General features: G+C 50.8%; 1 protein-coding gene across 4 annotated transcripts in view; it reads left to right on the plus strand.

The window, feature by feature from the left end:
* Positions 1 to 22057, plus strand: part of EPS8 (EGFR pathway substrate 8, signaling adaptor) — a 211782-nt gene that overhangs the window by 39870 nt on the left and 149855 nt on the right. For all 4 annotated transcript variants that reach the window (XM_083180717.1, XM_083180715.1, XM_083180718.1 and 1 more), the window contains exons 2-4: positions 2016 to 2117; positions 13348 to 13419; positions 17102 to 17166. In XM_083180717.1, coding sequence (XP_083036843.1) covers positions 13358 to 13419; positions 17102 to 17166 — 127 coding nt within the window. In that variant the 5' untranslated portion in view covers positions 2016 to 2117; positions 13348 to 13357. The remainder of the gene's footprint in view (positions 1 to 2015; positions 2118 to 13347; positions 13420 to 17101; positions 17167 to 22057) is intronic.

Consider the following 22057-nt stretch of genomic DNA (forward strand, 5'->3'; position numbering starts at 1 on the left):
ACCAGTCATACTGCCCATGTACATGTAATGCTGCTGAACACACATGTATGGGCGATCAGGGACTCGCCAGTCATACTGCCCATGTGCATGTAATGCTGCTATACACACGTGTATGGGCGCTCAGGGACTCACCAGTCATACTGCCCATGTGCATGTAATGCTGTTGAACACACGTGTATGGGCGCTCAGGGACTCACCAGTCATACTGCCCATGTGCATGTAATGCTGTTGAACACACGTGTATGGGCACTCAGGGACTCACCAGTCATACTGCCCATGTGCATGTAATGCTGCTATACACCTGTATGGGCGCTCAGGGACTCACCAGTCATACTGCCCATGTGCATGTAATGCTGCTATACACACGTATATGGGCAATCAGGGACTCACCAGTCATACTGCCCATGTGCATGTAATGCTGCTATACACCTGTATGGGCGCTCAGGGACTCACCAGTCATACTGCCCATGTGCATGTAATGCTGTTGAACACACGTGTATGGGCACTCAGGGACTCACCAGTCATACTGCCCATGTGCATGTAATGCTGCTATACACCTGTATGGGCGCTCAGGGACTCACCAGTCATACTGCCCATGTGCATGTAATGCTGCTATACACATGTATATGGGCAATCAGGGACTCACCAGTCATACTGCCCATGTGCATGTAATGCTGCTATACACCTGTATGGGCGCTCAGGGACTCACCAGTCATACTGCCCATGTGCATGTAATGCTGTTGAACACACGTGTATGGGCGCTCAGGGACTCACCAGTCATACTGCCCATGTGCATGTAATGCTGTTGAACACACGTGTATGGGCGCTCAGGGACTCACCAGTCATACTGCCCATGTGCATGTAATGCTGCTATACACACGTGTATGGGCGCTCAGGGACTCACCAGTCATACTGCCCATGTGCATGTAATGCTGCTATACACAGGTGTATGGGGCTCAGGGACTCACCAGTCATACTGCCCATGTGCATGTAATGCTGTTATACACACGTGTATGGGCGCTCAGGGACTCACCAGTCATACTGCCCATGTGCATGTAATGCTGCTATACACACGTGTATGGGTACTCAGGGACTCACCAGTCATACTGCCCATGTGCATGTAATGCTGCTATACACAGGTGTATGGGGCTCAGGGACTCACCAGTCATACTGCCCATGTGCATGTAATGCTGCTATACATACGTGTATGGGCGCTCAGGGACTCACCAGTCATACTGCCCATGTGCATGTAATGCTGCTATACACACGTGTATGGGTACTCAGGGACTCACCAGTCATACTGCCCATGTGCATGTAATGCTTTTATACACACGTGTATGGGCGCTCAGGGACTCGCCAGTCATACTGCCCATGTACATGTAATGCTGCTATACATACTTGTATGGGCGCTCAGGGACTCACCAGTCATACTGCCCATGTGCATGTAATGCTGCTATACATACGTGTATGGGCGCTCAGGGACTCACCAGTCATACTGCCCATGTGCATGTAATGCTGCTATACACACGTGTATGGGCGCTCAGGGACTCACCATTCATACTGCCCATGTACATGTATTGAAGGTTATACAGCTGGCATGTAGGACCCAATTCTTGTGGCATGGGAAGGTGACTTTGGCTTTAGGGTGCCCGGCTGGTGCTGTAGTACAATGTACATCTAGTATAGGTTCCATCATTGGCACAGCCATCTGGCACTGGTTGGGGGAATATCTTTCCATATATTTGTGCACATAAGAAGATGGGCAGAGTTGTGCATCTCTGGCCAGACGGCTGGTTTATGGTGGTTATAGCCATGGTCGGCTTCGGTGCCACTTGCACCAGGTATATTTCCATGCAGTCCGTCATATGCTGTCTATTAGTAGCACACACCAGATTCCCCATTCCTATTCCTCACCTCAGGTCATATGTGAGGTGGCCTGGTAGCCTTGCATTGCCCATTGTAGTCTAGACACAGATAATGATGGTTCACATTTACCTTCCGTCTTCTCTTCACAGCCGGCCACCAGCAGATCCAGTTTTCCCAACTGACTGGAAGATCCTGAGATGAGAATGTTGCTGAGATCCTGACAGGAGGACAGACCTTCAGGCATATCAGGAGTAAGTGTCTGTTCTGTATATGCTGTGGTAGATGGTGGGTGCCCCGGGCAGTCTCATTATATTATATGTGTAGTGACCCGGCCCAGCTCTGCATGGCAGACCTGTACTACATGTACTACAACTTGTGTTCTCTCCATCAGGAGTAAGTGTCTGTTCTGTATATGCTGTGGTAGATGGTGGGTGCCCCGGGCAGTCTCATTATATTATATGTGTAGTGACCCGATCCCTGTACTACATGTACTACAACCTGTGTTCTCTCCATCAGGAGTAAGTGTCTGTTCTGTATATGCTGTGGTAGATGGTGGGTGCCCCGGGCAGTCTCATTATATATATGTGTAGTGACCCGGTCCCTGTACTACATGTACTACAAGCTGTGTTCTCTCCATCAGGAGTAAGTGTCTGTTCTGTATATGCTGTGGTAGATGGTGGGTGCCCCGGGCAGTCTCATTATATTATATGTGTAGTGACCCGGTCCCTGTACTACATGTACTACAACCTGTGTTCTCTCCATCAGGAGTAAGTGTCTGTTCTGTATATGCTGTGGTAGATGGTGGGTGCCCCGGGCAGTCTCATTATATATATGTGTAGTGACCCGGTCCCTGTACTACATGTACTACAACCTGTGTTCTCTCCATCAGGAGTAAGTGTCTGTTGTGTATATGCTGTGGTAGATGGTGGGTGCCCCGGGCAGTCTCATTATATATATATATGTGTAGTGACCCGGTCCCTGTACTACATGTACTACAAGCTGTGTTCTCTCCATCAGGAGTAAGTGTCTGTTCTGTATATGCTGTGGTAGATGGTGGGTGCCCCGGGCAGTCTCATTATATATATGTGTAGTGACCCGGTCCCTGTACTACATGTACTACAAGCTGTGTTCTCTCCATCAGGAGTAAGTGTCTGTTCTGTATATGCTGTGGTAGATGGTGGGTGCCCCGGGCAGTCTCATTATATTATATGTGTAGTGACCCGGTCCCTGTACTACATGTACTACAAGCTGTGTTCTCTCCATCAGGAGTAAGTGTCTGTTCTGTATATGCTGTGGTAGATGGTGGGTGCCCCGGGCAGTCTCATTATATTATATGTGTAGTGACCCGGTCCCTGTACTACATGTACTACAAGCTGTGTTCTCTCCATCAGGAGTAAGTGTCTGTTCTGTATATGCTGTGGTAGATGGTGGGTGCCCCGGGCAGTCTCATTATATATATGTGTAGTGACCCGGTCCCTGTACTACATGTACTACAAGCTGTGTTCTCTCCATCAGGAGTAAGTGTCTGTTCTGTATATGCTGTGGTAGATGGTGGGTGCCCCGGGCAGTCTCATTATATTATATGTGTAGTGACCCGGTCCCTGTACTACATGTACTACAACCTGTGTTCTCTCCATCAGGAGTAAGTGTCTGTTCTGTATATGCTGTGGTAGATGGTGGGTGCCCCGGGCAGTCTCATTATATTATATGTGTAGTGACCCGGTCCCTGTACTACATGTACTACAACCTGTGTTCTCTCCATCAGGAGTAAGTGTCTGTTCTGTATATGCTGTGGTAGATGGTGGGTGCCCCGGGCAGTCTCATTATATTATATGTGTAGTGACCCGGTCCCTGTACTACATGTACTACAACCTGTGTTCTCTCCATCAGGAGTAAGTGTCTGTTCTGTATATGCTGTGGTAGATGGTGGGTGCCCCGGGCAGTCTCATTATATATATGTGTAGTGACCCGGTCCCTGTACTACATGTACTACAAGCTGTGTTCTCTCCATCAGGAGTAAGTGTCTGTTCTGTATATGCTGTGGTAGATGGTGGGTGCCCCGGGCAGTCTCATTATATATATGTGTAGTGACCCGGTCCCTGTACTACATGTACTACAAGCTGTGTTCTCTCCATCAGGAGTAAGTGTCTGTTCTGTATATGCTGTGGTAGATGGTGGGTGCCCCGGGCAGTCTCATTATATTATATGTGTAGTGACCCGGTCCCTGTACTACATGTACTACAACCTGTGTTCTCTCCATCAGGAGTAAGTGTCTGTTCTGTATATGCTGTGGTAGATGGTGGGTGCCCCGGGCAGTCTCATTATATATATGTGTAGTGACCCGGTCTCTGTACTACATGTACTACAACTTGTGTTCTCTCCATCAGGAGTAAGTGTCTGTTCTGTATATGCTGTGGTAGATGGTGGGTGCCCCGGGCAGTCTCATTATATTATATGTGTAGTGACCCGGTCCCTGTACTACATGTACTACAACCTGTGTTCTCTCCATCAGGAGTAAGTGTCTGTTCTGTATATGCTGTGGTAGATGGTGGGTGCCCCGGTCAGTCTCATTATATTATATGTGTAGTGACCCGGTCCCTGTACTACATGTACTACAACCTGTGTTCTCTCCATCAGGAGTAAGTGTCTGTTCTGTATATGCTGTGGTAGATGGTGGGTGCCCCGGGCAGTCTCATTATATTATATGTGTAGTGACCCGGCCCAGCTCTGCATGGCAGACCTGTACTACATGTACTACAACCTGTGTTCTCTCCATCAGGAGTAAGTGTCTGTTCTGTATATGCTGTGGTAGATGGTGGGTGCCCCGGGCAGTCTCATTATATATATATATGTGTAGTGACCCGGTCCCTGTACTACATGTACTACAACCTGTGTTCTCTCCATCAGGAGTAAGTGTCTGTTCTGTATATGCTGTGGTAGATGGTGGGTGCCCCGGGCAGTCTCATTATATTATATGTGTAGTGACCCGGTCCCTGTACTACATGTACTACAAGCTGTGTTCTCTCCATCAGGAGTAAGTGTCTGTTCTGTATATGCTGTGGTAGATGGTGGGTGCCCCGGGCAGTCTCATTATATATATATGTGTAGTGACCCGGTCCCTGTACTACATGTACTACAAGCTGTGTTCTCTCCATCAGGAGTAAGTGTCTGTTCTGTATATGCTGTGGTAGATGGTGGGTGCCCCGGGCAGTCTCATTATATTATATGTGTAGTGACCCGGTCCCTGTACTACATGTACTACAACCTGTGTTCTCTCCATCAGGAGTAAGTGTCTGTTCTGTATATGCTGTGGTAGATGGTGGGTGCCCCGGGCAGTCTCATTATATTATATGTGTAGTGACCCGGCCCTGTACTACATGTACTACAACCTGTGTTCTCTCCATCAGGAGTAAGTGTCTGTTCTGTATATGCTGTGGTAGATGGTGGGTGCCCCGGGCAGTCTCATTATATATATGTGTAGTGACCCGGTCCCTGTACTACATGTACTACAAGCTGTGTTCTCTCCATCAGGAGTAAGTGTCTGTTCTGTATATGCTGTGGTAGATGGTGGGTGCCCCGGGCAGTCTCATTATATTATATTATATGTGTAGTGACCCGGTCCCTGTACTACATGTACTACAACCTGTGTTCTCTCCATCAGGAGTAAGTGTCTGTTCTGTATATGCTGTGGTAGATGGTGGGTGCCCCGGGCAGTCTCATTATATTATATGTGTAGTGACCCGGTCCCTGTACTACATGTACTACAACTTGTGTTCTCTCCATCAGGAGTAAGTGTCTGTTCTGTATATGCTGTGGTAGATGGTGGGTGCCCCGGGCAGTCTCATTATATTATATGTGTAGTGACCCGGTCCCTGTACTACATGTACTACAACCTGTGTTCTCTCCATCAGGAGTAAGTGTCTGTTCTGTATATGCTGTGGTAGATGGTGGGTGCCCCGGGCAGTCTCATTATATATATGTGTAGTGACCCGGCCCCTGTACTACATGTACTACAACCTGTGTTCTCTCCATCAGGAGTAAGTGTCTGTTCTGTATATGCTGTGGTAGATGGTGGGTGCCCCGGGCAGTCTCATTATATATATGTGTAGTGACCCGGCCCCTGTACTACATGTACTACAACCTGTGTTCTCTCCATCAGGAGTAAGTGTCTGTTCTGTATATGCTGTGGTAGATGGTGGGTGCCCCGGTCAGTCTCATTATATTATATGTGTAGTGACCCGGTCCCTGTACTACATGTACTACAACTTGTGTTCTCTCCATCAGGAGTAAGTGTCTGTTCTGTATATGCTGTGGTAGATGGTGGGTGCCCCGGGCAGTCTCATTATATTATATGTGTAGTGACCCGGTCCCTGTACTACATGTACTACAACCTGTGTTCTCTCCATCTAGGGATAATGGGAATGAGACCTGTTGCTGCCACAACAGAGGCATTTGCTATGGTCTGGGCCCATGTAAATAGCCACACTGCCCGGGCAAGTGTGCGCCTCTGTTCATCCCTGATGATCCTGTGTGTGGGGGAGGTGTGGGGGCGCATGAACCGTGGGTGCGGGTGGGTGGGGGAGGGGCATTATAGACCTTGTGTGCGAGGGAGCGCCTGGACCTTGTGTCGGTGGTGTGGGGGGCCATGGACCTTGTGTGTGGGAGGGGTGCATGTACCTTGTGTGTGGGGGAGTTGTGTGGGGCGCATGGACCGTGTGTGTGTGTGTGTGTGGGTGCGGGGGGCATTATAGACCTTGTGTGTAGGGGTGCATGGACCCTGTGTGGGGGGGAGGTGGGTGGCGTGCATGGACCTTGTGTGCGGGGGAGGCGGGGGGCGAATGGAGCCTGTGTTCGGGGGTAGGGGGTGCACATGGACCCTGTGGGGGGGGGGCGTGCATGGAGCGTGTGGGAGGTGGGGGACACATGGACCCTGTGTGCGGGGGAGGTGGGGGGCACATGGACCCTGTGGGGGGGGGGCATGGAGCCTGTGTGTGGGGGACACATGGACCTTGTGTGCGGGGGAGGTGGGGGGCACATGGACCCTGTGGGGGGGGGGCGCATGGAGCCTGTGTGTGGGGGACACAAGGAGCCTGTGTGCGGGGGAGGTGGGGGGCGTGCATGGACCCTGTGTGTGGGGGAGGTGGGGGGCACATGGACCCTGTGGGGGGGGGGGGGCATGGAGCCTGTGTGTGGGGGACACATGGACCCTGTGTGCAGGGGAGGTGGGGGGCACATGGAGCCTGTGTGCGGGGGAGGTGGGGGGTGCATGGAGCCTGTGTGCGGGGGAGGTGGGGGGTGCATGGAGCCTGTGTGCGGGGGAGGTGGGGGGTGCATGGAGCCTGTGTGCGGGGGAGGTGGGGGGCACATGGAGCCTGTGTGCGGGGGAGGTGGGGGGCACATGGACCCTGTGTGCGGGGGAGGTGGGGGGCACATGGAGCCTGTGTGCGGGGGAGGTGGGGGGCACATGGAGCCTGTGTGCGGGGGAGGTGGGGGGCACATGGACCCTGTGTGCGGGGGAGGTGGGGGGCACATGGAGCCTGTGTGCGGGGGAGGTGGGGGGCGCATGGACCCTGTGTGCGGGGGAGGTGGGGGGTGCATGGACCCTGTGTGCGGGGGAGGTGGGGGGCGCATGGACCCTGTGTGCGGGGGAGGTGGGGGGCGCATGGACCCTGTGTGCGGGGGAGGTGGGGGGCGCATGGACCCTGTGTGCGGGGGAGGTGGGGGGCACATGGAGCCTGTGTGCGGGGGAGGTGGGGGGCGCATGGAGCCTGTGTGCGGGGGAGGTGGGGGGCGCATGGACCCTGTGTGCGGGGGAGGTGGGGGGCGCATGGAGCCTGTGTGCGGGGGAGGTGGGGGGCGCATGGACCCTGTGTGCGGGGGAGGTGGGGGGCGCATGGACCCTGTGTGCGGGGGAGGTGGGGGGCGCATGGACCCTGTGTGCGGGGGAGGTGGGGGGCGCATGGACCCTGTGTGCGGGGGAGGTGGGGGGCGCATGGAGCCTGTGTGCGGGGGAGGTGGGGGGCACATGGACCCTGTGTGCGGGGGAGGTGGGGGGCACATGGACCCTGTGTGCGGGGGAGGTGGGGGGCACATGGACCCTGTGTGCGGGGGAGGTGGGGGGCACATGGACCCTGTGTGCGGGGGAGGTGGGGGGCACATGGAGCCTGTGTGCGGGGGAGGTGGGGGGCACATGGAGCCTGTGTGCGGGGGAGGTGGGGGGCACATGGACCCTGTGTGCGGGGGAGGTGGGGGGCACATGGAGCCTGTGTGCGGGGGAGGTGGGGGGCGCATGGACCCTGTGTGCGGGGGAGGTGGGGGGCGCATGGACCCTGTGTGCGGGGGAGGTGGGGGGCGCATGGACCCTGTGTGCGGGGGAGGTGGGGGGCGCATGGACCCTGTGTGCGGGGGAGGTGGGGGGCGCATGGAGCCTGTGTGCGGGGGAGGTGGGGGGCGCATGGACCCTGTGTGCGGGGGAGGTGGGGGGCACATGGAGCCTGTGTGCGGGGGAGGTGGGGGGCACATGGAGCCTGTGTGCGGGGGAGGTGGGGGGCGCATGGAGCCTGTGTGTGGGGGACACATGGACCCTGTGTGCGGGGGAGGTGGGGGGCACATGGAGCCTGTGTGCGGGGGAGGTGGGGGGCACATGGAGCCTGTGTGCGGGGGAGGTGGGGGGCGCATGGAGCCTGTGTGTGGGGGACACATGGACCCTGTGTGCGGGGGAGGTGGGGGGCACATGGAGCCTGTGTGCGGGGGAGGTGGGGGGCACATGGACCCTGTGTGCGGGGGAGGTGGGGGGCGCATGGAGCCTGTGTGCGGGGGAGGTGGGGGGCGCATGGACCCTGTGTGCGGGGGAGGTGGGGGGTGCATGGAGCCTGTGTGCGGGGGAGGTGGGGGGCACATGGACCCTGTGTGCGGGGGAGGTGGGGGGTGCATGGAGCCTGTGTGTGGGGGACACATGGACCCTGTGTGCGGGGGAGGTGGGGGGCACATGGACCCTGTGTGCGGGGGAGGTGGGGGGCACATGGAGCCTGTGGGGGTGCTTGCACACAGCATTTCATTGTTTGACGCCACAACTGTTTCACCTATAATTATAACCTTCCAAAACAGATGGGTCAAGCAAACACCCATTCTCGCAAACTTCTGGTTCTCTGACAGATGCTTGGGCACCCACTATGCACAGACTCTGAACATCGTGGTTTTTTGAAGAGACTTTGCTTTTTGTCTCTTCAAAAAACCACGATGGTCCGCTTTAATTAATGTCCAGTGGTAGCACACCCTTTTGGCAAATGGTACATGTTCTATAAAAAGGACCTAATACAAGGGGCCATCTAAAAATCATATACCTATAACCTGTGCGATTAACACCCCCCTCTTTTTGTGTTATGCACAGACTCTGCCTGGGCACCCACTATGCACAGACTCTGCCTGGGCACCCACTATGCACAGACTCTGCCTGGGCACCCACTATGCACAGACTCTGCCTGGGCACCCACTATGCACAGACTCCCCACTATGCACAGACTCTGCCTGGGCACCCACTATGCACAGACTCTGCCTGGGCACCCACTATGCACAGACTCTGCCTGGGCACCCACTATGCACAGACTCTGCCTGGGCACTCACTATGCACAGACTCTGCCTGGGCACCTACTATGCACAGACTCTGCCATAACAAAGCTTGTTGGGATCATGTGATGCACCGTTCTGTGCGTATCAACCGTGCAGCAGAAACCTGACATGTGGTGATCAGACAATTCTAACGAATGAGATCCTCCACCGGAAATCACGGCAGGGTTGGTGACCACTTGCGCCTGCCCAGGGCGTGGCAAGTCCTTGAGGCTTTCGTATGCGAATTCTGCCAACCAATGAACAGGGAATTGTATGTATGTATGTATGTATGTATGTATGTATGTATGTATGTATGTATATATATGTAACAGCCAGACCGAGCAGGTACGCATTGAAAAATACATACTTATTGTTAAAACGCATTGGTGCTCTACCTGCCACTGTCAAATTAATGAGGCACTTCCCCCACCAAATACCTCCATCTGCTACCTTTTATGAACCAACCCGGTTTATTTTGTTTCCAATCTTCGGAGGTAGCATGATAGATTGAACATTCATAGGGTTGAAGCTGTGAATTTTAATCACATTTTATCTATGGTTGTATAACCTTTTTTGATAATTAACGTGTTTTGGGAATTTTTATTCTGTGTATTTTAATGCCGTCGGACGTCCTCCAGCAGGTCCGGTGGCTCCTGTTCTCAGGCGGCTTCTCTCTGGCGGGTCCCGTGATCCTTGTCACCAACTACCAGAATGGTGGCCTCCATTTTGGATGGATATCCCCTTTGGGTCTGGATATATATTTATATATATATATATATATATATATATCTATATCTCCTCTCCAGAGGTCATTAGCCTATGGCAGCCCCTCCAGGGGGTTAAAGGCCATGGTCTCCTCTTCCTGGATTCCCAGTGAGACGCTGCAGTACTCCGCTCCTAGGTGTGCTCATTCTGTCCATTTGGGTCTGGTCATCTCTGAAGTTCGGTCTGGTCCGCAGTCTTCTACCATCTGCTCTGGTTGTAAACCACAACTGGTACTCCTGTTGCCCATCACCTAGAACTTCTGCTTCCTGCGGACTCCCCGCTACTCATTGGAGTATCTCCTTTTATTGACCTGTTATCAGCTGAGTAGGCTTTCTTCAGTTACCCTTTTGGATATTTTGTTTTGCAGTCGAGAAGGCTTCCAGTTTAGTTGCTGCTGCATTCGGGATACGGATTCTTTCAGTTTGTCCATTCGGGCTTCTTAGTGACTTTTGTTGCCAGTCCAAAACTCTGGTCAGTCTTCAAGCTAGATCCCTGCCTCCACTCTCAACTCCAGTCACATCCGGGACCACAGGGGTACTCCCTTCAGAGAGCCGCAAGCTGCTGGGCAGACGCTGTCAAGTCCGAATCCCCTTGTGGGGGTCTCTGGTGAACACTGTTGCCCTGTTAGACTCGGTTCGGGAGTCTAGCCAACATCCCTGTGGTTCCCACATATGCAAAGACAATACATTCAACCTGCTATGCTAACTCTACCCAGTCAGCCTGTGCCGGAACAGCCATCTGAGGTGGAACCACAAAACCCGCTTGTGACCATACCTATGGGAATAGACAGCACCAATTCTTAGTCAGCACTTTGTCAGATGGACTCTCTCTATTTGGTGACCCAAAGCAGCTCCCATCCATATCTATAAGGGACGGCATCGACCCCACGAGAAATATTTTTTATGTACTACACTATATATTCTTTTTTGTCTCTTCCCCATTATATAGGCATCACCGTGAAACTCCATTCTGTTGGACAGAGTTGGAACCAACAAATTACCTCGAGACGGACATTTATGTACGTTACTCTGACAGACACTATTGTTTTTGTTTGAGCGCAATAAGGTCCAACACCTACTTTATTCTGTTACAAGTTGTGTGAGGGGTTTCACATATCTCCAAGGTTTATGTCCCTGGGGTCAGCTATGTCCAGTCTCTGCTCTCCAGGAACGAGAGGTTCTACCTTCTCAACAATCTTTTATGTACTTGGAACTTCGACATTATATTTTATCTTTAAAGAAATCATGCTATATCCCGACCTCGCCAGACATCCTTAATACATTACTCCGGCAACTTCTTACCAAACCTTACTATACTAAGGACTTATAGGGGGGGGGGATTTACTAAGATCTGTATTCTGCTTCACATGTGATGTTGCTTTGGGCAACCAATCAGATCATGTCTACTATATTCTGGAGGGTGCTACATAAATAAGAAGTGGATTCTGATTGGTTGCCTATAGCAACATCATATGTGAAGTAGAATACACATCTTAGTAAATTTCCCCCATACTGTCAACTGATTACATCACACTCCTCTACCAATTGGTCCATCATCATCGCTCTATGGACTCCATTCATACCAACTATTATGGAAGTCGCAGATCTACACAAGTCCTATTCCTCACCTTCAATCAGCCGAGGTTCATTTCCGCTTCCTCCATAGAGCTTACATCTCATCTGCACAAAGGAAACATTGGGGAAGAGAGGAGACAGGTGCTTGCCAAAAATGCCACCTTCTCTCCAGCTTCATTCCAACATTGCACCTGGGACTGCGGGAAAATAAAAGGATTCTGGTACAAAGTTAGCTCGTACATCAGCAAACTCTTCTTCATCCATCTAACACCAGACCTCCTTATGTTTATATTCCTCCACTTTGGCTCCTGGAATTCACCACAACGCCCCTCGACATCCATCCCTCTCCTGGTTAAGATCCTAACTATATCCAAGAAACTCATTCTCATACATTGGCCTTCCAAAACCCCTCCCAACCTTAATGAACTTCAACAACAACTCCTCCTTGGTGTATCTGGAAAGACGATCTCTTATTGAAGCCCACAATGAAGAGAGATCTCGGAAATTCTATGACCTATGGCGACCGTTCATCTCCTCTCTGCCCCCCCCCCCCCCCCATACTAAAGCGGACCTTTTAAAACCATTCAGGAACAGGTCATGGTTCATATCCAGTGTAAATAGATTTACTTATAATTGAATTGTATTCTGGTAGCAGTATTATACACTGTATTCTCTGTGTGAGGATGTCAGAGGCGTAGGGTCTTTCCTCTCTGAAATCCCCATATATCACTAGTAAACTTACTAGATCATTCTCTCCGCACTCTTGTATGAATACTCAGATATGGCCAACCTAGTTTCTCCATTTTCCCTATCTCTGTATCCTTTTCCCCAGTTCCTACAATCATTGGTGCCAATCTCCTATTCCCCTCCCCTCTAGCATCTTCCACAACCCTCCATCCCCCCTCCCATTCCCTTTCCCATTCGTCCTCCTGAAAACTTGTTACAGTAATTAATCATACCATTACTTATTACTTCTGTGTGTCCATTCATTCTGTGTATTCTTCCCAGTGTCGCTGCTTTATAGAAGTACATTTACTCCATGTTCTCCTGGGTGGTAGACGCTCTCCCTCCAAATTATCAGCTTCTGTACCTTATGACCTTATTTGCTATGTCTAGCATATATAACATATGAATGGTAATTGTATGTGTTCTTGTTTATTTACTACCGTTTTGTTTAATGAAAAATTTATAACAAAAAAAACAACTTGTGTGAGGTGACACGTATTGGTGTCGAACCTAATTGCAGCTTGGTGCACAGTGAACTCTTTCTACCCCCCTCTTTCTTATATCATTTGATGCTTTTGCGTCTTGTCTCATAATGCCGACACCACCACAATATTGAGCATGACACAAACAAATTGGATAACAGCTCTTTGCGTTGATCTGGAGGAATCCATCATGCATCCGACCGCGCCATACCATATATCGGCATACACAATAACCCACTGCGATTTATATACAACGCTGCTACGGCAACTGTCTCCTTTTCATCTGGGAACACCTTTATAGCCTGATAAAATTGTGTTTATTTCAGGTATTCCAGGATGAACGGGCATTTATCCAATTATCCCGGGCGATTGGGGAACCACTCTCCTGATGATTTCAGGTAATCTTGTTTTCTGCACAGTAAATGAGTATGGAAATATTCCACACATAATATGAGAGGGGGGGAAACTGTTAGGGTGTAGGGTGTGTCGCCAGGATGGCGGCCATCTTGGGTGCAAGTCTAGTTTTTTTTTTTTTTTTTTGGGGGGGGGGAGAGTTAGTCATGTGACCAAAATTTCATAAGAAAAGCAATGGTGTGTTCAACATATTTTACTCAATCTTGAGGTTTACCAGAGTTTTCTTTTGCAGGTATTTTATGTTCAATCTTAAGAATGAATTAAAAAGAACACGCCATACTGCTTTCCTTTACTTATGGGCCACCCTGTATATCCCCAATATTTACACAAAAAAGTCCATAGGTAAAAAGTCGTCAGGATCGTATTGTAGAGACAATATTAAAATAGAGGTCTATGTAGTAAGCACTGGAGAGAGATAAAGTAAGCCAATCAGCTCCTGTCCTTTCTCATACCCAGCCTGTAACATGGCGCATTACACATTATACCACACACCCTACTGTCCATTACACATTCCATTACACACCCTACTGTCCATTACACACCCTACTGTCCATTACACATTATACCACACACCCTACTGTCCATTACACATTATACCACACACCCTACTGTTCATTACACATTATACCACACACCCTACTGTCCATTACACATTATACCACACACCCTACTGTCCATTACACATTCTATTACACACCCTACTGTCCATTACACACCCTACTGTCCATTACACATTATACCACACACCCTACTGTCCATTACACATTATACCACACACCCTACTGTTCATTGCACATTATACCACACACCCTACTGTCCATTACACATTATACCACACACCCTACTGTCCATTACACATTCTATTACACACCCTACTGTCCATTACACACCCTACTGTCCATTACACATTATACCACACACCCTACTGTCCATTACACATTATACCACACACCCTACTGTCCATTACACATTATACCACACACCCTACTGTCCATTACACATTATACCACACACCCCACTGCCCATTACACATTATACCACACACCCCACTGCACATTACACATTATACCACACACCCTACTGCCCATTACACATTATACCACACACCCCACTGCCCATTACACATTATACCACACACCCTACTGCCCATTACACATTATACCACACACCCTACTGTCCATTACACATTATACCACACCAGGGGCGGATCCAGGATAAAATGACAGGGGGGGCACCATGATAAAAAAAAGGGTTTGGGTGGGGGAGGGGCGGTGATAGTGGTGCCAGTGTACATGCTAAGAGAGCGGCAGGAGAGGGTGGGAATGGAATTAAAAATAGGCCCTGGCATTTAAAGTACGCAGGCCCACCATGGCGACAAAAGTGAGGGATGTAGTTGCGTGCGCGTCTAAGGCGCGCTCCGGAAAAGGGTGTGTGGCCACTCAACAGGGGGTGTGTCAACACCATATACAACTTCTACACATTATGCAACAAAATACTAGACCCCATTATACTTGCCCCTTAAACATGATGCCAAATGGAATGAGCCAAAATTGACATAATGCCACATGGATTGAGCCAAAATTCAAATAATGCCACATGGATTGTGTCAAAATTTGCATAATACCACATGGATTGAGCCAAAATGTACATAATAAATACACACGGATTGAGCCAAAATTCACATAATGCCAAATGGATTGTGTCAAAATTCACATAATGCCACACGGATTGAACCAAATGCATAAAATGCCATACGGATTGAGCCAAAATTCACATAATGCCACATGGATTGAGCCAAAATTCACACAATGCCACATGGATTGAGCCAAAATTCACACAATGCCACATGGATTGAGCCAAAATTCACACAATGCCACATGGATTGAGCCAAAATTCCCATAATGCCACACGGATTGAGCCAAAATTCACATAATGCCACATGGATTGAGCCAGAATTCACATAATGCCAAACAGATAAAGCCAAAATTCACAATACACTTCATAAACAGGGACATTGTCCACCAAAGGCTCGCATTAAACATTTACACCATAATATCCATTACACGTTAAGTTACACGCCATTATGTCCATTATGTGTTATGCCAAACACCATAATGCCTATTAAAAATTATGCTACATAAATGCTACTTCTCTACATGCTCATTGCCAGAGGTTCCATGCTCGTTGCCATGTGGGATTACATGCTCATTGCCAAGGGGGAATACATGCTCGTGGTAAATGGGGGACAGCCGCCGCCAGGCAGAAGTGATAGCCACTGACAGTGGCAGAGCCTGGCTGTATTCAGAGCACTGCAGGTCCCGGCTATTTGAAATAATACCCCTTTCACACCATAAAATGCATTCCCAGGTTGGCCCCTTTTACACCAGCCTAGTCCCTGCATTTTCTGGTGTGAGGGGGAGAGAAAACCACCCCTCCCCCCTTTAACCAGTTATCTCATTTAACCGGCTATATCTTCGGAACCAACTGACCCATTTACATGAGACAAGTATCATATTGAAGAACTTTTGGTCGGGCTTTGAATGATTTTGGTCCCAAACTGGAACGTTTGGTTCCAGAGTAATCTGCCCTCAAAATCATGAACAGCCATGAAATTACATTTCAAAAATAAAAAAATCGGTTTACACGCAATATCTCTGGAACCGATTGACCGATATGGACCAGCCTGGTATCATATTGAAGGCCCAGCGATTTGGAATTGAATGAAATCAACCACAAGCTTCTGTGATGCCAGGGCGGGAACTGGCAGCCGTCGGAACCGGGTGGGGGTCAGAATTGACTGGTCCCATATTATCCTATGGGGAAAAAACGTTACAGGTTTGCCAGGCGATATCTCCGGTTCCCGGGGGGCTAGAGACACGGGGCTGGGCTCGTTGGAAAGCCCTGGTCCTCAGCTACAAAATAAATGACAGGGGGGGCACGTGCCCAGGTGCCCCCCCCCCCTGAATCCGCCACTGTACCACACACCCTAATGTCCATTACACATTATACCAAACCTTAGGGGTACATTTACAAAGATGCCGGTTCCATTAAAGATTAGATGTTGCCCATAGCAACCAATTAGATTCTATGTTTTATTTATTTTCCAATCTTGTAGAATAATCTGATTGGTTGCTATGAGCAATATTCCATCTTCACTAGAACTCTCATCTTAGTAAATGTACCAACCTTAATACCCATTACACTTTATGCCACCCACCGTAATTGCTCTCTGTGCTGCTTTTTGCCCCCTCCCCCCTTTGTATGTGTGCTTGTGTGTGTGTGTGTGTGTATGTGTGTGTGTATGTATGTATGTATGTGTATATATATATATATATATATATATATATATATATATATATATATATATATATATATATATATACACACAAATATAATATGTAATGTAATATATATAAATATGTATATGATCTCCCCCTAAACAACTCGCCCAGTGGAGAGCGCTACCTAAAATAAAACCCACCACTGAAGGGGTTAATAGTCACCCATTGTGTCATCTTGCACCACAGCCGATGCCCAATTGTGCGTGGTGCGGTGTGTTTAGATGCAGCGTCCATCTCTGAATAAGCCTCTGTATTACGAGATGTTCTCTCTGTATGTTACGTGTTCTTCTACATGTGAGTAATGAAACCTTCTTATTTCCTGCAGCAATTCCGAGATCTCTTCTGTAAAATCAGAAAAGAATGGAAGGACGAGTGGGAAGAGCTTATACGGTAATCACATCCTACAGCCTCATTCTCTTATGGTGGGAGGGGCCCAGGATAAGGGTGTGGCCAGCCACCCCATAGGTTTGGGAATGAGAGGGGGCAGATATCTATATTTAGTGAACACTGCTAGTGCATGCATGATAATGTACCACAGAAATAGATCATACACCATAGTCCTATGCAGTATAAGATATCATATGTAGAAATCCCATGTGCTAGGACAGAGCCTGGAAGCTGGTCCCTAGATGAAAAGGTTGGGTCCCCTGGGGCGTTCCCCTATTCCCCTGTGGGCACTGGACAGATGCCATGTCCGTAGCAGCAGCCACCAATCACCAAGTTATGCCAGACCCACACACTTCATTGTAACATTTGGGCACTAAGCGCAGGAATTCTCCAGGACACAACCTTGTTGTTAATTTGCTCCTTCGATTCCCACCATGAAATGACACAAGCTGGGTGCAAATAGTACACAGCAGATGGCGCAGACCTTCTCACTTACTGTAACCATTAATGCTGTATTTGCACTGCCAGTTTTGAAAATGCCCAGCTGTACCTCTAATGCCTCCACCTGTCCTACACTTCCACTGTCAGTAGGTGTCTCCCAAGTAGGGAGGCCAATCTCGGGCCATTTTTTCAATCCCGGGATCGGCCTCCTGATATGCCCAATAATTAATAAATTACCTCTAAGCATAGAGGAAATGTGCGGCGGGCCGGCAGGATGCAGCGTTTGAGGCGAGGTAACTCGGCGGGCCAGGGAGGAGGCGGGTAACACTGTGTCCGGGCAGACGCGGTGGCATGGTGGAGGAGGCGAGGTGACTCGGCGGGCTGGGGAGGAGGCGGGTAACACTGTGTCCGGGCAGACGCGGTGGCGTGGTGGAGGAGGCGAGGTGACTCGGCGGGCCGGGGAGGAGGCGGGTAACACTGTGGTGGAGGAGGCGAGGTGACTCGGCAGGCCGGGGAGGAGGTGGGTAACACTGTGTCCGGGCAGACGCAGTGGCATGGTGGAGGAGGCGAGGTGACTCGGCAGGCCGGGGAGGAGGCGGGTAACTCGGTGTCCGGGCAGACGTGGTGGAGGAGGCGAGGTGACTCGGCAGGCCGGGGAGGAGGCGGGTAACACTGTGTCCGGGCAGACGTGGTGGAGGAGGCGAGGTGACTCGGCAGGCCGGGGAGGAGGTGGGTAACACTGTGTCCGGGCAGACGCAGTGGCGTGGTGGAGGAGGCGAGGTGACTCGGCGAGACGGGGAGGAGGCGGGTAACTCGGTGTCGGGGCAGACGTGGTGGTGTGGGAATCAGTGTGTGGTTGCGCAGCGTGATGTGAGAGATCACATCACGCTGCGCAGCCACACAACCTTGCTGCCATTCAGCGCAGCGTGATATTAGAGGTCACGCTGCGCAACCACACAGTGTTCAAACACCGCCGCGTTTGCCCCGACTTTAAGTTAACTGCCTCCTCCCCAGCCCGCTCAGCGGTACACATGAGAAGGGGATCAAATGAGCATGCGCATTTCGATCCCGTAATCCTGGGATAGTCATCCCTACTCCCAAGGATCTGTTCTTGTTCCTCTTCTTCTCTCTCTCTATGCGCCTTCTCTGGGTGAGCTCACTTTAATGCTGATGTGAGGGTCACAGTGTAGGGTGGGTAGAATTACCAAGAGATGACTTCTCTTCGCGTAGATTCTTCACCGCGTCGGTTGGGAAACCACACCTCCGCAGACAAGGCGCTCGGTCAGTTACAACTGCTTACGTTTTATTTAGTGACAACAACAATAGACATGCACCTACAATACGGTTAGTGACTTTGTAAACCAGTATCACTTAATTCTACACCCGCCTAGCAGGGTACATCCCTCCAGTGATTCGAGTGAAACCTTAGAATGACTTACGTCGCGTCCCCGTACCACTGGAAAGCGAGGGAATTGATCCTGCGGACCGCCATGGGTTGTTTGAGGATACAACCCTCTCGCCCGACAGTGCCAGTAACACGCATGGTCACTAGTTACTTAACGGCAAACCGTTACATTCACAAAAAGAATATACATAATATGCATACAGATAGTGAACATGCAATATAATCTGGAAACTTATTCCATTAACGGCAGTCCTTGACTAAATTCCCTTAGATACCTGGGCTTCTGACAATTCCCCCCCCCCCCCCCCCCCCCCCCCCCGAATAGTGTTTCCGGGATTGCCAGAGAGTTCTAGAACTTTCAACAATAACTTTGAGCAGAAACTCAACAATATCAGATTTGGTCACAAGAGGGTGCTGTTTCCCTCTGGCACGGAGCCAGCAGCATGGTCTCACAATAAAACCGTTACGTTTAATTCCACGTGGGCTTATATGAGGTGTGGGGGTAGGGTTGCCACCTCAGGCATCTTCGATTTCTGGAGATACCCGCCACACACACCTTCATGTGCAAGTGGGCGTGGCTTTGTTAAACGGGCACGACCTCCTTTAGAAAAGTGGGCGTGGCCTCTAATACAGACATGTATTGAAGTCCCTATTGTTAAATTTAATAACACATTTTCCCTACTGACAAATCCTCCACAGAGATACCTCCCCTCACCCTGACACCAACTTCACAGCCACCTCCACCACCCCCTCACTTCTATAACATACATATCTGCCCCAAACACTGACTGTCCACACACTCAAATCCCCCCCCTCCACACTGGCCTCACCATTTCCTCAGCTGACAGCTCAGATGGCTCTGCCCTGGGAATGATACACAGTAGCAGCCGGCTTATCTCTCCTCTGTGGCTCAGTTTGGGAGGAAGCGCTGCTGCAGCATTCTAAGCTGTTGGCTGCACAGTGCTCCTCTGTCCTCTCCTCTCCCGCGACCCAGTTTAAATATTTCTGAAGGTAGAGGGAGCTGTGTGGTGGGCAGCAACTCACAAGTGCTGGAGACACACTGTGCATGCCCTGTGGCCTTTCTGGCACCCGGAGCTCATGCTCCACTGGAACCACCCTCCATATGCCCCTGACAGTGTGCACACTCAGTTGGGAGGCTGTGGAGGCTTTCAAAGTCACCCAGATTGCGGGAGTATCCCAGAATCCGGGAGACTGCAAAAACATCTTGGAGGGTTGCCACCAATTCAGGGAGAATCCAGGAAATCCTGGAGAGGTGGCAACCCTAGTTGTGGGGATAAATCTGCCCCACTTGATGGGAAGGACACATGACTCCTTGAGGATGATTCCCAATCCTTAAGTGCTGCTGACTGGCTCTTGTGCCCAGTGACACATGTGTGGGTGTCCGGTTCTCTAGTAAGGAGACTGAGGCTTGCGGGAGGTTAGGGGGAGATCCCAGTGCCACATAGGAGGTGCCTGGCAGGGTGGATGCCTGTCTCTGGTAGCGGGAACAGGGGGTTATGCCTGGGGTAGTGGGCAGTGGGGGTGTCTGCTGGGCTGCGGCGGTGAGCGGTAGGGGGTGTCTACTGGGCTGCGGTGGTGGGCAGTAGGGGTACTTGCTTGGCTGGAACACGTTGCGGGCTCCAGCCTGTCGCTATTCCAGCACTCTGCCTGGTCTGCACTCTGCCAGGTCCAGCCTTCTGCCGGAGTGCGCACTAGTGTGGGCGCCGCAGCATTGCCGCACTGTCACCCCTCCGGTCTTCTGGAACCCCTCTGGCTGCGCCGACGCTCTCACGCCCATCACTCTGCTGCTCTGACAAGTCTCCCGCCGTCTTCTTCTTCAGCCCTGGACTCGCACTGTAGATCCCCAGTGCACGCCGTCTCTCTGCTGGCGCCGCCGGCTCACTCGCTCTTTGTCCTCCACGCGTCTTCTCACTTCCTCTCTGCTGGGACCTCTGACCCCCGCTGGTACCTCCTCTCCCTTGCTCTCATTCGTCCCCGCCGAGCTGCTAATCAACCCGGGCTCTGTTTCGTGCCCTGTGCTGCTGCTCCTTACTTAACCCCTTGTGTTCCAGCGCTGAACGGCCGCCAGGTACTATGGTTGCCTAGCAACCCAGCTGCCACTGTCCCTGGGAAAACCGAGGTACCCCAGGCCAGGGTGCCACACTGATAATACTGAAATCTACCTCTCCTTTCCTGATCTCTCTCCCTCTATCCTCAGTCATATTTCCAACTGTCTCTCTGCTATCTCCTCTTGGATGATTCAGAGCTTTTTTAGACTTAAATGTCTAGGACTGAACTGATCATCTTCCCACCCTCCCGCATAAAATCCAACCATCTTTCATCCTAACTGTCTATGCTCACTGCTACCCCTTCTGTGTCACCCCAGTCTGTCTAACCCTCCCCTTTAGAATGTAAGCTCTCACGAACAGGGCCCTCTCTCCTCATGTGCCTTTCTTAGAATATATAACATCTCTGCCACGGGATGCAGTTAAAATCCCTGCGTTCAGAATCCCGACGCCGGAATCCCGACCGCCGAAATCCCAACACATTCTCCCGCCGAGCGTAGCGAGGCACCGGGCCCGCTGCGTGGCGAGCGCAGCGGGCCCGCTGCGTGGCGAGCGCAGCGAGCCCGCAAGGGGGGGGGGCGATCCACGTCCCCCCCTTGTCGGCATTTCGGCTGTCGGGATTCCGGCGTCAGTATTCTGAACGCCGGGATCCCGACCGCCGTTATTCAGTACTGAATCCCTCTGCCACCCTGATGATAATTGCTTCAGTGTCCTGTCCCCTGATGTAACTCTCCATATTTACCATGTACTTGTCCTGTCAGTCGTTATTTGTTTTTGTGCTCATTTATGTATTGTCAGGCGCTGCGGAACCTTTGTGGCGCCATATAAATAAACAATGATCATAATAATAATAAAAAAGCATTCTGTCTGGCCACGGTCATAATTCATCTGCATGTGGACTACACCCCCCCCCCCTCCCCCTACTCCCCCCCTCCCCCCTCTCTCTGATCTCACGCAGTCCTGCCTGCCCTCCAATTCTACC

Source organism: Crinia signifera, chromosome 4 (assembly GCF_055691185.1).
Source record: "Crinia signifera chromosome 4, ASM5569118v1, whole genome shotgun sequence".
NCBI classification, from domain to species: domain Eukaryota; kingdom Metazoa; phylum Chordata; class Amphibia; order Anura; family Myobatrachidae; genus Crinia; species Crinia signifera.